This window comes from Falco rusticolus, chromosome 3 (assembly GCF_015220075.1).
Source record: "Falco rusticolus isolate bFalRus1 chromosome 3, bFalRus1.pri, whole genome shotgun sequence".
Taxonomy (NCBI): Eukaryota; Metazoa; Chordata; class Aves; order Falconiformes; family Falconidae; genus Falco; species Falco rusticolus.
In genome coordinates this window covers 119402638-119417473 of record NC_051189.1, presented here as the reverse complement: position 1 = coordinate 119417473, position 14836 = coordinate 119402638, and the positions used below count along the sequence as shown (strand labels likewise).

At 48.2% G+C, this 14836-nt stretch overlaps 2 protein-coding genes across 2 annotated transcripts; one reads left to right on the top strand and one right to left on the bottom strand.

Moving 5' to 3' along the window:
* Positions 1–296: 296 nt before the first annotated feature.
* DNAJC8 (DnaJ heat shock protein family (Hsp40) member C8) lies at positions 297–13448 on the bottom strand. The gene is made up of 9 exons (XM_037380626.1): positions 13258–13448; positions 11933–12034; positions 10446–10502; positions 8678–8744; positions 7934–8028; positions 7012–7083; positions 5758–5849; positions 4386–4461; positions 297–1072 (listed from the first exon to the last, which is right to left on the bottom strand). Exons 1-9 carry the CDS (start codon positions 13327–13329, stop codon positions 950–952), a joined length of 756 nt encoding a protein of 251 aa, XP_037236523.1. The 5' UTR covers positions 13330–13448; the 3' UTR covers positions 297–949.
* On the top strand, positions 13391–14596 carry ATP5IF1 (ATP synthase inhibitory factor subunit 1; the record flags this gene model as incomplete). Its single annotated transcript, XM_037380627.1, has 3 exons — positions 13391–13750; positions 13841–13953; positions 14292–14596. Coding segments are annotated over 3 exons (615 nt in total), but the record flags the coding sequence as incomplete, so codon positions are not given.
* Positions 14597–14836: the final 240 nt, after the last annotated feature.

Here is a 14836-nt window from a genome sequence, read left to right as displayed (position 1 = left end):
ACCAGCTTGAGTTGTCCTCCCAACCATCCACACTCCCAAAGGCACAGCAACAGGCTGTTTTCAGGATGGACTGGCACACCTGCATCCACCCAGGGAAGAGAGATCCTCTCCCCATCCCCCTGGGTGCCACTCTGCGGGACTGTCACTTCAAAATTCAAGTCAGAACAGACTTTGGGATGACAGCAGACCCTTACCAGGGAGTGCTCATGCTGAAGAGCAGCAGCGTTTCAATGGCCAGCACTCGGTTCACACCCTTGCAATTGTATGCTTGAATAATTCCAAGAAAAATAAACTGGTAACTTGGGTAAAAATTTATTTTACATACAGACCATTGCAACTCAACTATTAATCAAGAGAAGTTATTTTTCCTTTACAGGAAGTGACCGGCTGGTCTGAGATTAACAGAAGTCTAAGCCTGAGAGCTGGGATTTTAGTTTGGAAATCAGATCTTGGGAGAAGGCTCCTTCCGAGCACCACTCAGTTCAGTGAGGAGCTGCAGGACTTTACCTGCAGGACAGCTGCACTGCACAGTGCTGGGAGCAGATCCCCAGAGTCAGTTCGGACCTTTCCACATCTGAACTTGCCGAGACAGATGATGGCTGGAAAGGTACCGACGCATTTCCAGTATTTTGTTCAGCTCTCAAACCAGAAATGAAACAGCACAATCTCTGTGAAGTACAAAACATCGAGTTACAGGGCAGCAGACGAACAGGACAGCAATAATGGTGTGGACCCTCCTAAGCTAAGTGTTCTACATGTAGCGGGTTCCTGGCCCAGTTCACACTATGGCCCTAGTTCAAATGGACAGAGTACAAAAAATACTTCAACCAATAATTAATTGTACTGGAAACAAACAGTCTACTAAAAAGCAATTCTTACTCTAGGTGCCAATGAGTCCTTAAAAGCAGGGAGGGGAGTGAGGAGCTGCACTTGGGCAGTGCTGCCAGGATCATTCACGCTGCTCCATTTTTACTTTGGGAGGTCTCAGGAAGGTCCTGTTTTTCTTTTCTTTCTTCCCCTTTGTATTTGCCTGGAAATTTCTCCAGCTGTCCACACGACCATCTCGACTTTCCTGGGAACAACAGAGAGGAAGAGGAGAGTTAAGAAGTGGAAGAGCCAGAGAACGAGCAGTACATACCACTTTCAAGAGATCAATAGCAATTTCCCCCTTCCAGCATGCTGCACCCTGGCAGCCAGGGTGAAAAGCCACTGCGAAGAGCCAGAGCGATAGATGAAGCACAGTGGAACTACAAGTGAGCTCACAAACACCAGTATAAGCACTGTGCAGGTTTCTCGTTTCAGAAGCTACCAGCTTGGGTTGTACGGTCTTGACTAGAGCCTGCTGAATCCTCTGATGTGCAAAGGAAACAACAAACCTCATCTCCACTGGATGTTCCTAATCCGTCAGCCCAGAACGTGCCATTTCCTTATTGTGTCCCACATCCTTGAGATGGCTCTGCTTGTGCTGCAGCTTGGAGGCAGGGAAAAGAGACAAGGAAAACCTACTGCTGTCTTATCTCATGCTTCTTGCCCCAAGCTTCATCACAAAGACACAATGAGAAAAGGTCTCTGATCCACTCTTTTCTCCTCTCCCTGGCCTACCGGCAGAGCAGCAGAAATCCCTCATGTGGAAATAAGAAAACCAAAACTTACCAAACAAAAAAACCCTCACGCCCCTCCCACAAAGCCAACTTACAATCCCTACAGGCTGAAGATTTCACAGCAGGACAGAACAAGTCCAGGGATGATCCAGTTCACAGCATGGGATCCATACTCAAGGCCCATCTGACCAAGCTATAAATACTGGGGCTGCACTCAGGCTCTGGTGACAATACCTGTCTGCTTCGCTCCCCTCCTTCCCCATGGCAGGACAGGGAAGGCCAGACACTAGGAGTGATCTGCAGGATGGGGCAGAGTGCACCCTCAGCAAGTTGGCAGATGACACAAAACTGGGAGGAGAGGCCGCTGGGCCAGAGGGCCATGCCACCATCCAGAGGGACCTTGGCAGGCTGGAGGAATGGGCTGACGGGAACCTCATGCAGTTCAACAAGGAGAAGTGCAAAGTCCTGCCCCTGGGAAAGGAACAACCCCTGGCACCAGCACGTGCTGGGGGCTGCCTGGCTGGCAAGCAGCTTGGTGTTCTGGTGGACATGAGGCTGACCATGAGCCAGCAACATGCCCTTGCTGCAAAACAGGTGAATGGTGTCCTGGGCTGTGTTAGGCAAAGTAGTGCCAGCAGGTTGAGGGAATTGATCCTTCCCCTCTGCTCAGCACCAGTGAGGCCACCACTGGAGTGCAGTGTCTAGCACTGAGCTCCCCAGTGCAAGAAAGACGTGGACATACTACAGAGAGTCCAACGAAGGCCACAAGGAAAATTAAAGGACTGGAGCATCTCTCATGAGAAAAGGCTGAGAGCTAGGAATGTTCCGCCTGGAGAAGACAAGGCTCAGGGGGATCTCATCAATATGTACCAGTATCTGAAAAATGGTGGAAAGACAACTGAGCCAGGCTCTTCTTGATGTCCAGTGCCAGAACCACAGGCCATGGGCACAAACTGAAACACAGGGGGCTCCACCTGAACATCTGAAACAAGTTTTTATTGAGGGTGACCGAGCACTAGAACAGGTTGCCCAGAGAGGTTGTGGAGTCTCCATCACTGAGGATATTAAAAAGGCATCTGGACATGGTCCTGGGCAACTCAATCTAGGTGGCCCTGCTTGAGCAGGAGGGTTGGACCAGGTGGACCTGAGAGGTCCATTCCAACCTCAACTATTCTGTGATCACATTTTTGCTAGGAATAAGAAGACTGTATGGCAACTTCAGTTCTAACCTACTTGTCTCCCTACAGTTTGTTGGTGGAAGCTGTTCTTGAAATTACCAAGAAAGCGAATTTTGAGGGAAAGTAGATGTTCCAGCCTGGTCCTTGTAAAATATGTCAAGATATAATTCAGCTCCCAAAGCAGCCTATGAATAGCTTCTAGAAACAGCAGGCAACCACTTGGATGACACAGATATTCCTATGAGGATTCAGAAGTACTGCAAAACATACACAAGGAACAAAACCTACAGGTCTTCAGGGTAAAGAGACAGGATCAGAACTAAGATACAGTATGCAGACAAGGATTGGAATCACCTGGAACAGGAGAGCCCAGAAGAGCAGTGCAGAGGTACAATGTGAGCGCCTTTAAAGGTTGGGATTTTTGTGTTGGGATTGTCTGGTTGTTTTGGTTTCTTTTAAACTGAAACTGCACCACAACTGCAAAATACCAACTTAATTTTTTTTCCTTACAGTTTAAATATCATTCAAAGCAGCAACACACATACTCCTTAAGGATGCATTTTAAAGGCAGTCACTGAATTAGCACACACACAGGAGCAGCTAAGAATTCATGTGTTATTTTGCCTTCAATCACCCTCTCTCAATGATGGTCACAAGCAGAAATAAGCTTCTTATTCTTGTGTATTCCCATGACGCATTTTGGACATGAACACCTGGCTTTGCCACTGCCTTTTCATGTGGATTAAATGGTCACCAACAAGGCTCTGGAGAAAACAGGTGCAAGTGCTGAGGTTCAGCTGTCTAGGACTGGTTAAGGACGTGCAGCTCCACTTTCCACAGGATGCTAGTCCAGCTCGCATGCTTCTCTCCTGGATACCCTCTTTTTTAAAGTCCTCTTGAACTGAGGAATAGACTGCTACCCACCTTTGGATTAAGCGAACAATCTAGCTCATCTTTTCATGAGGTCCTGCACACCATTACTGACTTCTTTCCTGCCTTCCACCCACCACATGCCACAAGACTTCGCCTCTGGTGTGTAATGAGGGGAGAGTTACAGGCTAGATCAAATATTTTGGCAGGTTGTAGGTGTGACCCCTAGAATAGCAGCACAACAACCATAAAGCTACTTCTGATACACCTAAACCCTGAATACAACGTGGAAGGGTCAAAGGGAAGTGACTGTCATTCACATGTCTGACATTCACAGGAGGTACAGATTCCCTGAGTGTTAGCAACCAGGCTGAAAAGTACCGATAACCGTCCACACTAGTGGTTCAACAGCTGCCAGATTAAGTTTTACTGGTGACCAGTGACCTGGGCTAAGCAGCAATTCAAGTTTCTGGCTAGGGACAAGAATGAACTGCTGACAGAGCTGAGGAATACTGTATCATAATCTACCAGACCTGTTTGGGAAAAGCCCTATCAGCGGGCTCTCCTCCCCACACGAGGACAAAAAAACAGGCTTGTGCACAATCTTTTACCAAGTGTCTACTTAAACTGTCTTATAGCACCTGCAGACAAAAGGTCTCTCCCCCCTTTAGGGGCATTCCCTGCAGCATGGCCAAGAATCACTCAGGCCTATCCTGTAAGTTAAGCTGCTGATTACCTCAAAGTTCTTCTGCCATTCTCGCTCTCGTTTAGCTTTCTCTTGTGCCTCAATTTCCTCTTCCCTCTGCCGCTTCCTGGAAAGGAAGCCACAAAGAAGCCGTGAACACATAAACACCTACTTTAAAGAAACACAGTAATACTTTGAAAACTCTCAGAAGGCTCTTGTGATTTCTTGGCAGATTAAAGCGCTTATCAGAAAAGATAAATATGTACACCTAAGATAGCACAGCAAATACAGTTTTATTACAAATCTGGAAAAGCAACAACCAGGAAAGATGGTTTGGCATCACTGACAGCATGCATGGACTTAATTATTGAGTCAGCTTCTCTTGCTCAGCAAAACAAGTTGCACTCCATAACTTTAGCTGTAAATCTCTGAAAGTGTTGAGAATACACGCTTTGAGAAGTTAATAAGCACCTGAGCACGCAAGGTAAGAATGACATTCTTTTCCCCCCTAATTTTAATTTGTAATCAAAAACAGTGCCCTGCAATCATCTCCCAGACTGATTTCACTGACCAGTCGAGAAACTCTGCTCTATGAAGTGCATCCACAGTGAGCACTCAGGCAACATGTGATCAAAACACTTAAAATAGTTCAGGATCACACATGGCACAGGGTATCTCTGAATTACAATTAAAAGTCAATTATTTGCATGCTAACAACATGCAGATATGTGTCACCATTTAAGTGTTTTGGCTGGCCTCTCAAGGGGGACCCTCTTGCTCTCTACAGCTCCCTGACAGGAGGGTGTAGGCAGGGGGGGGTGTCAGTCTTTTCTCCCAGATAACAATAGGCAGGACAAGGGGAAACGGACTCAAGTTGCGCCAGGGGAGGGTTAGATCGGGTGTTGGGAAACATTTCTTCACTGAAAGGGTGGACAGGCACTACTGCCCAGGGAGCTGGAGGGGTCACCGTCCCCAGGGGTGTTTAGAAAACACGTAGATGTGGTACTTAGGGACACTGTTTAGTGATGGACTTGGCAGTGCCAGGTTAACGATTGGACTTGATGAGCTCAAAGTTCTTTTCCAACCAAAATGATTTTACGATTCTGTAAGAGTACATAAGATACCTATCAATGTCTTAAATACAGGAGGGCAAGTTTCCTGTTTGCATTTCTCAAGCACAGAGGTCTACAACCCACAGGCCGCCCAGAGAAGTGGCGGAATCTACATCACAGAAAGTCAGCTTGACAGGACCCTCGTTAATCTAATCCAAGGCCCCGCTTTCAGCAGGAGGTTGGACCAGATGATCTCCAGAGGCCCGTTCCAACTCAAGACTTTTTTAAGACTCTATGATTCCTTATCTTCTCTGAGGAAGCATGAGAAGGGATGAAGAGCCTGAACTACACAAGCAGAATGCTGCTCGTACCTTTCATGCATTTCTTTTGCTTCTCTTTCTTTCCTCTTAATTTCCAGTTCAGCAAAGAGCTTCATCGTCTGTTTGTATACAGCTTGTTTGAACTGTAAAACACAAACCCAGTGTCAAAATAATGCCCGTTAACAGAGCAGTCTAACTTACATATGGTTCACATTCTTTTTATGCTTCTTACATTTTACGTATGTTTACATAGTCCCAAATCCTGCCTTGACAGTATCGGTAGCAGTGGCATATGAAAACGCATGAAACAGTGGTTAGATTCTTGCCCTGACACCGGGAAACAACTACTTATTAGTCTCACATTAGTCTCATTTTCATTTGTCTTCACGAAGCTGTGCCTAAATAGAACTGTTCATTTCAAGCTCTCTTAGTCTTCTGTTAAGTCTTGCAATTTTTTTGACAAAAACCAGAAAATTCCATCACTGTTCAGATAGTAATGCCCCAGTGGGCCTTCTCGATGTGTTGTAAAAGTCTAGCATTGGCCTTCCAGTTCCAGGGAACATCAGTATACTTAAACCAAACTTCATTACTAAAGAACAGCAAGAGACTTCTGAAAATCAATGGAAAATAAGATGTTTAAGGGGCTACTGTGGTGACATTAAGAGGAAAAAAACACTTTGTAGTAAAAAGAAAGGTGATGACAATAAAACTAATGCTATCAGTGTCTGATAATTACCTATCATTCTGTTAAAACCTCTAATATCACTTGACTTTTTCAGACTAGAAACCAGGTAAGAACTATGTTATGTCATGCCTTTTTTAATAAAAGTGATTTGTGGCAGAACAGCACATCTGTCCTCGAGTGCTATATGGAAGCCAAACAGCTCTTACTACAAAATGTCACTAAAAGCACATTTCAGACATGCTGCAGTGGGTTCTATATATGCCTTTGCTGGCAGCAAGAATGCTACAGTTCCAGCATTCAGAACACAAGAAATTCAATTCAAAAAAGACTGTGTAATGTGCGAGCAATGAAGACTTGCTCCAAGAAGAGAACAGGGTATTTTGATTTATATAATCTCATGATCTATTTAATCTTTACACTACAGTTAAACTATTTTCTAAAATATACAGGTATTATCCAACACATGGTACTCTACACAGTGGCTTATCGGAGTTTATTCTTCAAGTGCAAGGATTTACAACACTCTTAAGGCCAATAAATACTTCTGTACTGGTTTTGACTCCTAATTCCTTGAAACACATTTTGTACTCCCCAGTTTCTCTGAACAGTGCATGACTTACAACTTCAGGATCATCCTCTTCTACAGTGGGAGGTTTTCCATCTTTCTTCAACTGCTTCTTTTTTTCTTTCACCTAAAGATTCAGAACAAAGATAAGAGCTTAAAAAGTATAATTGTATCCAAGTAGTTCTGCATTCCTGCTTCACTGTGTGGGAAGAACTCTGGACGACAGGAAGTTCTTGATTTGGATCAATGTTTTATTTTAGACCAAAACACCCTGGTCCTAGGTCCAGACAAACACATACAAGATGACTATCACATTAACCATAGTTACTAAAAATACTATTTTACATACTATTCATTCAACATAATCCCTTTGTTGGTTATTTTTTGTTTTATTTTTAAGATATATTCATATCTAATATACACCATCCAAAACAGCAGGAAGCTTGTCCTGCTCTGCAATACTCAAAAAACAAGCAGAACATAAAAGTGTTCCTTGGTTTAGAGTTTTCACATATCATTCGCTTTCTCAAGCTTGTTCTGTTTTAGTCTACCCACATCACGCAACCAACTTTTTGGTCAACGCAATACAAGCTCCTTATCTTATAGATCATTTCCCCCAAAACTTCCCAGTCTCCTGCTGTCATCATCTACTTTCTTCCACCTACAGATATCTGAACTGCATCATTCATTCACAGACTTGAAAAAAAAAATATTTAGGTCAGATCATGTGGTCTGACCTAATTATTTCAAGTACTGAATTTCACTGAATTATCTTGCACTGGGCTCAACAGCAGTCTTGGACAAACCACGTTTGCTTATGCCATAAAGAGCTCAGAGTTCACCTGCACAGCTCCATCACAAGTCTTCCTCAGCTCACGTTTTAATGACACAAACATGCAACAGGCATACCAAAAAGCAAATTATGAACAACTGATTACCACCAACCCCCACCCCGGACATTCCTATGGAATACTTACAGTGTGTTCCACATATTCTTTTCCTGCTTGTATCACATCCAAGGCCCTCTTCTTCTGCTCCTGATCTAGCAGCAACTTGTATGCTTTATCTACAGCTAACGAAAAGCATCAACATTAATAGCACCAGTAGTCACATTCACAAGGCATCACAAGACTGCTATTTGTTGACCATACAAATTTTGCTCCCTAAAATCTGGCAAGTTTGGTTGGTTTTAGGGTTTGTTTTGTGTTTTTAAATACATCTAGGTAAGTGATACCACGATTAATCAAGTAAGTTCTGGGGTACAGTAATCGCAGAAACTGTCAGATACTTTTTGGAGTTAGCAGGGTGAAAGTATCAGTCCTAGCAAGTGATGTAGTTACAGGGCATGACGGAAGTGTAAGGTGCGTAATGGCATAACGCAAAGCATACGCCTAAACCCATCATATTACTTCTGTCGTAGGGTCTTTGAATGGAATCTAATGCACAGATTGAACAGTTTTTCTTCAACAATCTCAAAACCCCACAGACGTGTTTGTCCCCATTGCGAACTGTCGATGCAATTACTGCCACCTGGTGACATTTTCTGCTGAAATGCCATGAAATGCCATGCGAGAACTGCTTCTCCCTCATCTGAAGCACCTCTACAGCAGTTCTGCCCACCTGTGGGGCCCCCACCCCTAAAAAACCTTTAAACCAGCTACAGAAAAATAGCAGTCCAACTACTATCATACACTGGCCCAGAAAAAGGGTGACAGCATTACCTTCAAACGCCTTCTGGGCTCTATCTGCATCATCTTGATTTTTGTCTGGATGCACCAATATTGACAACTGCAAGGAAAAGGATCTAGCGATCAAGACCATTTTAAAAGATCAAGAATATTTCAGATTTTTTGTGATAGGAAGGAAATAGTCTCAGATAGAAGGAACCACAGGGGAACATATTCTTTTGTATACAGACAAATCAGCTGACAGCATGTGGAAGTATGCATCAGTAAAACCTTACAAATGTAATACAAACCCTGTAATAAACAGGCTGTCTGAGAAAAACTGCTACAGTGCCTGGGGCTGATACGAACCCCTTGGTCATGCAAGTTTTATATCCTTGGTCTGAAGAAGAAACAAACCTACAAAGATCATCCTCAAAGTTTACCTTCTACTCAACAACGCCTCCCAAGAAGTTCGCCAGTATACCTAAGGCTGTCCAAATATCTGTTTAAAAAGAATGGGGAAGTTTTCCTTTAGGCTCCTTTACTGAAAGTTAAGAAAACTCCTTGCTGTATTCTCTATCCAGCAGAGACAGGACATTGATCACCATCATCTTTAGGGCAACCTTAAGTGGGCTGGGAAAGCACACGTCTTCCACCTTCCTTTCCAACTTTCCCCACATGGCTTTTTTTTCCCCTCCCAGACCTCTTGTTTTTGCTGTTGCTGCACGGACTGTCTAGTTTATCTGCATCTTTCCTAGTATAGTGCTCAAAACCAGTCACAGTGCAGCAACTGAAATTGCATCAGTGCCAAAGAATGCAAAATAAGTACTTCCTGAACTCTGCAGATGGCACTTTCTAGTTCACTGGAAAAGGGTCTGCCCCCGGTCCTGAACAGCAGCGTGCTGCTGATTGACTCCATCATTTGCTACAGTCAATGTCTTTTTCCTTCTGTTGGCTGTTCCACGTTCTGTATTTAGTGTTTGATTTCTTCAATACACAATTCCATGCACTTTTTTCATTTCTTCGCATTGACTTCAAACCATTTCCCTGTAGTATTCTATCAGCCTAAAGCTATGACAGCCCCAGTTTATTGATCTGCAGAACTGAGAAGTCAGCAACAGACTAAAAGGTTATCCTCCCACTTCCCACACAGGGCAGTAGCCCGTATCCCATCACCAACCTGGCAGGCACGTCTGTCTGTCAGCCAGCACAGCTTCCTGCCTAGAGACAATTCTTGACGTTTACAACACTAATTCAGGTGGGAGGCTCCAGCCCTCCAAATACTGTGTTTCTTTGCTGCATGCACCAATAAAACTCAAATTTCTGCTGCAGATGTGTCAGCAGACAAAGTCTCGTGTAACATTTCCTGCATTGCGTGGGACATTGCAGACAGGTCAGTGAGCAGGGCTGCTCAATGTAACCCAGCTGCTAAAAATGACCACTGAAATCCTTAAAGAAACTTCACAGAAAATACACTCTTGGATCCAAGTCCATGTATTTGAGAAAAATACCTTTTCTCAGTTCTTCTGACAAATTTTGACCTTCTCTTTGAACTGAAGTTTAATTAGTTGATTATACACAGGCGTATCAGTTTGCAATAGCCCCATCCCACACCTGACAGGCAAAGAAGTATACCATGCATGGACCAGGGATGCTTCTGCAGCTCTCCTCTTATTGATAGGTTGTTCTATGCATTTCTTCCCCAAATGGCTACCCGCTCTACCCTGATATAGCTTTACCACCATTTCTCTCATTCCCAAGCACAGCTGCACAATCTCTACAGAGCTTCTAGTTTTCTTCCAGAGGTGCAAAAGCCAAATACCTGCCGGAATCTTTTCTTTATCTCTTCATCTGTGGCTTCAGGATCCATCTGCAGTACCTGAAAGAGACCATGAGAGCACAGCAAGTTCAATGATACTCCCCATGTTTCAGGTTCCTGGTAGCAAGCTCTACACACTTGGTTCACTGGTGTAGAGACACAATGCCAGAAAGCTCCCCCCGTCAGGGTGCTGTTTCAGGAGATGAATTTTCACCTAGCAAACCAGAAACATTTTGAGAGACACCATGTTTGGGACATTCTGCTTTTAGCCATGCTAGATTCCTCCGACTGCGCCAGTGTCCTTTCCACACTGAAGTCTTATGTAGACAGCTGCCATCCCTAAATAGCCACAATTGGTCTGAACCTTCAGCCAGTCCTGTAGCAATGCCTAGTTTGGCAGAAATGGAAGCATATGGTGACTTTGGGGCACTGTCAGATCATTCATAACTGAGAACTTTGGGCAAGAAATGTACTACTTTGTAAGAATTTATTGATTTTATCATTTTGAAAGACAGGAGGGTTTTACTGTCTGGTTTCCATGAACGAGCCCACCTGTCTATGGATCTTTAGGGATGCAGCAGAGTTTAGGAGCTCTTCTGTGAATTAATTTACTGAACAGAAGTCCTAAGCAACAAGTGAGCCTACTCAATGGAGACGCTTGCTAGTCTGACACTGACAATCTGTAAACAAAAAGCACTCTCTTGCAGGAAAGCTACCGTCTACTTCTAAATGGCTTTCTTAATTTACTCTCCAAGTCAAGTACTACAGTCTACACAGCACCGAACACTGTCAAGGTGAATCTGCCAACTGATCTGGCTGACCAGCTCTAAATTGGGACTACAAAAGGCACTCGAGACTTTAAAAAGGCAGACAAAGATGGTATCAGGAAGGAAAACAAACAGGGAAAGAGCCAGCTCCAGATGAACACCATACTGTTTTATCCACTGTCTTCCTCAGTTTTTATAGTCATCAGGACTTCCTAACTGACTGCAACCGGAATCAAACCATGTAATGTGTGAGAGAATTATCCGTTTTCCAGTGACTCCTCAAAGATTGCTAACTAGCATGAAGAGTGAAAGTTCTTCTCTCATTCGACGCACTATGCAGGTTCAGTGGGATGAAGATCCAAAATAAAAGACACAACTAGAAATGCCACGTCAAAAGTGCTCAGAACAGGACCTGACAGGCATGCCACCTATAGCCATTATAGTCTCATTCAGAAAGTACCTAGCATTAACCTGCCAAATCTTCTAGTGTTGTTGCACAAAGGAAATGTGTCAAAAGAATATAGTTTGTGCCTGACATAAAACAGTGAAAAAGAGAGCAGGAAGACACACACCACCTTTCTGTCTTCTGTAAGCCTTCTGCACAGTAATGTAGAGATATTTTTCTTTCTTTATGCTCCATCTTTTTACTGAAATAAATACCCAGTAAATCTGGAAGTTGGTATACGCAGTCAGAAGAAGGGAGGATAAAACATTCAAACTAACCTCAAAAGGGTTCAGGTTGAAATAGGAAGATCCAGGTCGGGTCAGCCTGTCAATTTGGTTTTTTGATGTTAAAACAGAGTCACGTTTTTCAATTTGTTTTACCTGAAGAACAAGAGAGATCTCTATTAACTGACCATCACGATGTGCTTACCTGTGTTCCCACGCGATTACTTAGACCAGTCATCATCATTCCATGCTACAATTCACAATACCTCTTGCTCATCCCAAGTCTGTAGTTATTTGACTCAAGTGCCAGCAGAGTACATCTTTCCAGACTTCTCTACCGCATGACAATATTTTTAACATTGTACTTTATAAAGAACCCAAGAAAGCACTCCTGCCTCTCTCTCCCATGGCTGGCTCAGCAGTTGTGGTTTTTCCCCTCACCTTGCTCCTACATTGGCAGTGCCACAGTGACTCCTTGGGCACCTACCCCCCCCACCACTGTTGACCCCCCACCGGCAGGTCAGCCCATAAACACCTCCAGTGATACCGGTGCAAGTACCCGAGACCACCGCCTTCTGACCACAGGTGATCCAGCACAGTTCAGTTCTGTAGGTATTAGGCCAAACCAAACCCTGCATCGCATGTCAGGCTTGTCTTTATTTAAAAAAAACGGCACCCACCACGGCGGCACTGCCTGTCCGCCGGCAGGCTCAGCGAAACGCACACAAGCTGCACACCAAGTCGTGGAGCCCTGCACGGGCTGGGGGAAGGGGCCTCACACCCCGTGCCCGCGGGCCGCCTGCCCACCCAGGGGCCTCACACCCCGTGCCCGCGGGCCGCCTGCCCACCCAGGGGGCTCACAGACCCCGTGCCCGCGGGCCGCCTGCCCACCCAGGGGGCTCACAGACCCCGTGCCCGCGGGCCGCCTGCCCACCCAGGGGGCTCACAGACCCCGTGCCCGCGGGCCGCCTGCCCACCCAGGGGCCGGGCGCCGCGGGGGAGGCGGGCACGGAGCGGGCGGCGCGCAGCTCCCACCGGCTCGGTGCGAGGCAGTGAGGCGCGGGCCGCACGCCGGGGCCCTGCCCCAGCGGGGCCCTTCGGAGGGCGGCAGAGGCCGGCGCGCCCGGGGAACGCCCGCTCTCCCCGTGCCGGCGCCTGCCGCTGGCCCGCCCCGGGCGCCGCTCGCCCTCCGCCCGCCTGTCGCCGCAGGGCCCGCACCGGCCAGGCCCGGGGCCCGGCGCGTTCCCCTCGGGGCGGCCCGGCGCCGCGCGGCCCGCCAGGCCCCGGCGCTGGGAGGGGAGGCCGCCGGACGCCGGGCGCGGGCGGGCAGGGCCCGGGGGGCGGGGCCGGGCCGCCCCCCGCCGCGGCGGCGCCGGTACCTCGTTGTAGAAGGTGAGGAACGCCTCCTCGGCGGCGCCCCCCGCCCCGGGCTCCCCCGCCGCCGCCGCCATCGCCAGCACCACGTGATGCCGTGCGCACACACGTGAGCACGGCGGCGCCCCCCGCACGTGACCACCGCGCGCGCCACGGCGGCAGGACCCGCCCCGCTGCCCCGCGGTCCCGGCCGCTCCGCCCGGGGTGTGTGTTCGGGGCGGGGGCCGGAGCCGCCGCGCCGCGGGGCGGGCGAGCGCGGCCAGACCGGACCCGCCGGCCGCAAGGCCCGGCCCCCAGCGCCGGGCGGGCCGCGGAGCGCCGGGCGCGAGGGCTGCGCATGCGCGCGCCGTGACGCGTGGGGCCGTGCCGGGCCTCGTCCGCGCGGCGCTCCAAGGGCAGGCGGCGATGGCGGCGGTGGCGGCGGCGGCGCGGGGCGGGCTGCGCGGGGCCCTCGTGGCGCAGCAGCAGCGCTGGAGCTCGGGCTCGGGCGCCGACCAGGTGGGTGCGCCCGTCGCGGGTGCCCGGTCGCGGGTGCCCGTCGGTGCGGGCCGTGGGTGCCTCCTCCACCACCGCCGTCTCTCCCCGCAGCTGGGCGAGCTGGGCAAAGGCGCCGGGAAGGGCGGCGGCGGCGGCGGCGCCATCCGTGAGGCCGGCGGTGCCTTCGGGAAGAAGCAGGCGGCGGAGGAGGAGCGGTACTTCAGGTGAGCGCGGCCCCCCCCCCCCACACACACACACAGAGCCAGGACCCACGCACACACAGCCGAGCCCCCCACAGACACACAGCCGGGACCCCCCGGGCGCACACAGCCGGACCCCACACACACAGCCAGGATCCCCTCTGCAGGCGAGCCTCCCCCCCACACACACACACACAGAGCCAGGACACACACACCCACACGCGCACACACAGCCGAGCCCCCCCACGCACACAGAGCCAGGAGCCACGCACATAGAGCCACAGCCGAGCGCCCCCACGCATGCACAGCCAGGACCCCCCCTGCCGTGCGGGTGCTGCACCTCGCACCGTGCTCTCTCGCAGGGAGAAGGAGCGGGAGCAGCTCTCTGCCTTACGGAAACACCATGAGGAGGAGATCGACCACCACAAGAAAGAGATCGAACGTCTGCAGAAAGAAATCGAGCGCCACAAGCATAAGATCAGGCAGCTGAAGGACGATGACTAAGCTGATGCTGTTGCTGAATGTCCATGGCTGGTACAGACCGTGGTGTGTAACAGCGCTGACTTTGTGCTTTGGCCAACGTAATCCAAATTTGTCCAGCTATACTGTGGTATATGTCAAATGCGACAATGTCAAATAAACTACTCACTGGCTTTTTTTCTCTTCAGTAACTGTTTAATGAAAAAAACATAATAACCCACTGTCTGGTTTTAAACCTCCTTGACCTTCCAAAATAACGATATACTCTTCAATAGGCAGTCCGATACAGAACTTCACTATTTGCTTTACGTTTATTTGAAAGAAACGATCCCTTATACTTACAGTACGTGTCCAGAGGCCTGTTCACACAGGAGTAGCTTTGTCTCAAGAAAACTGTCACTGTGGTTTAGGGGGGAGATGGCTCTCC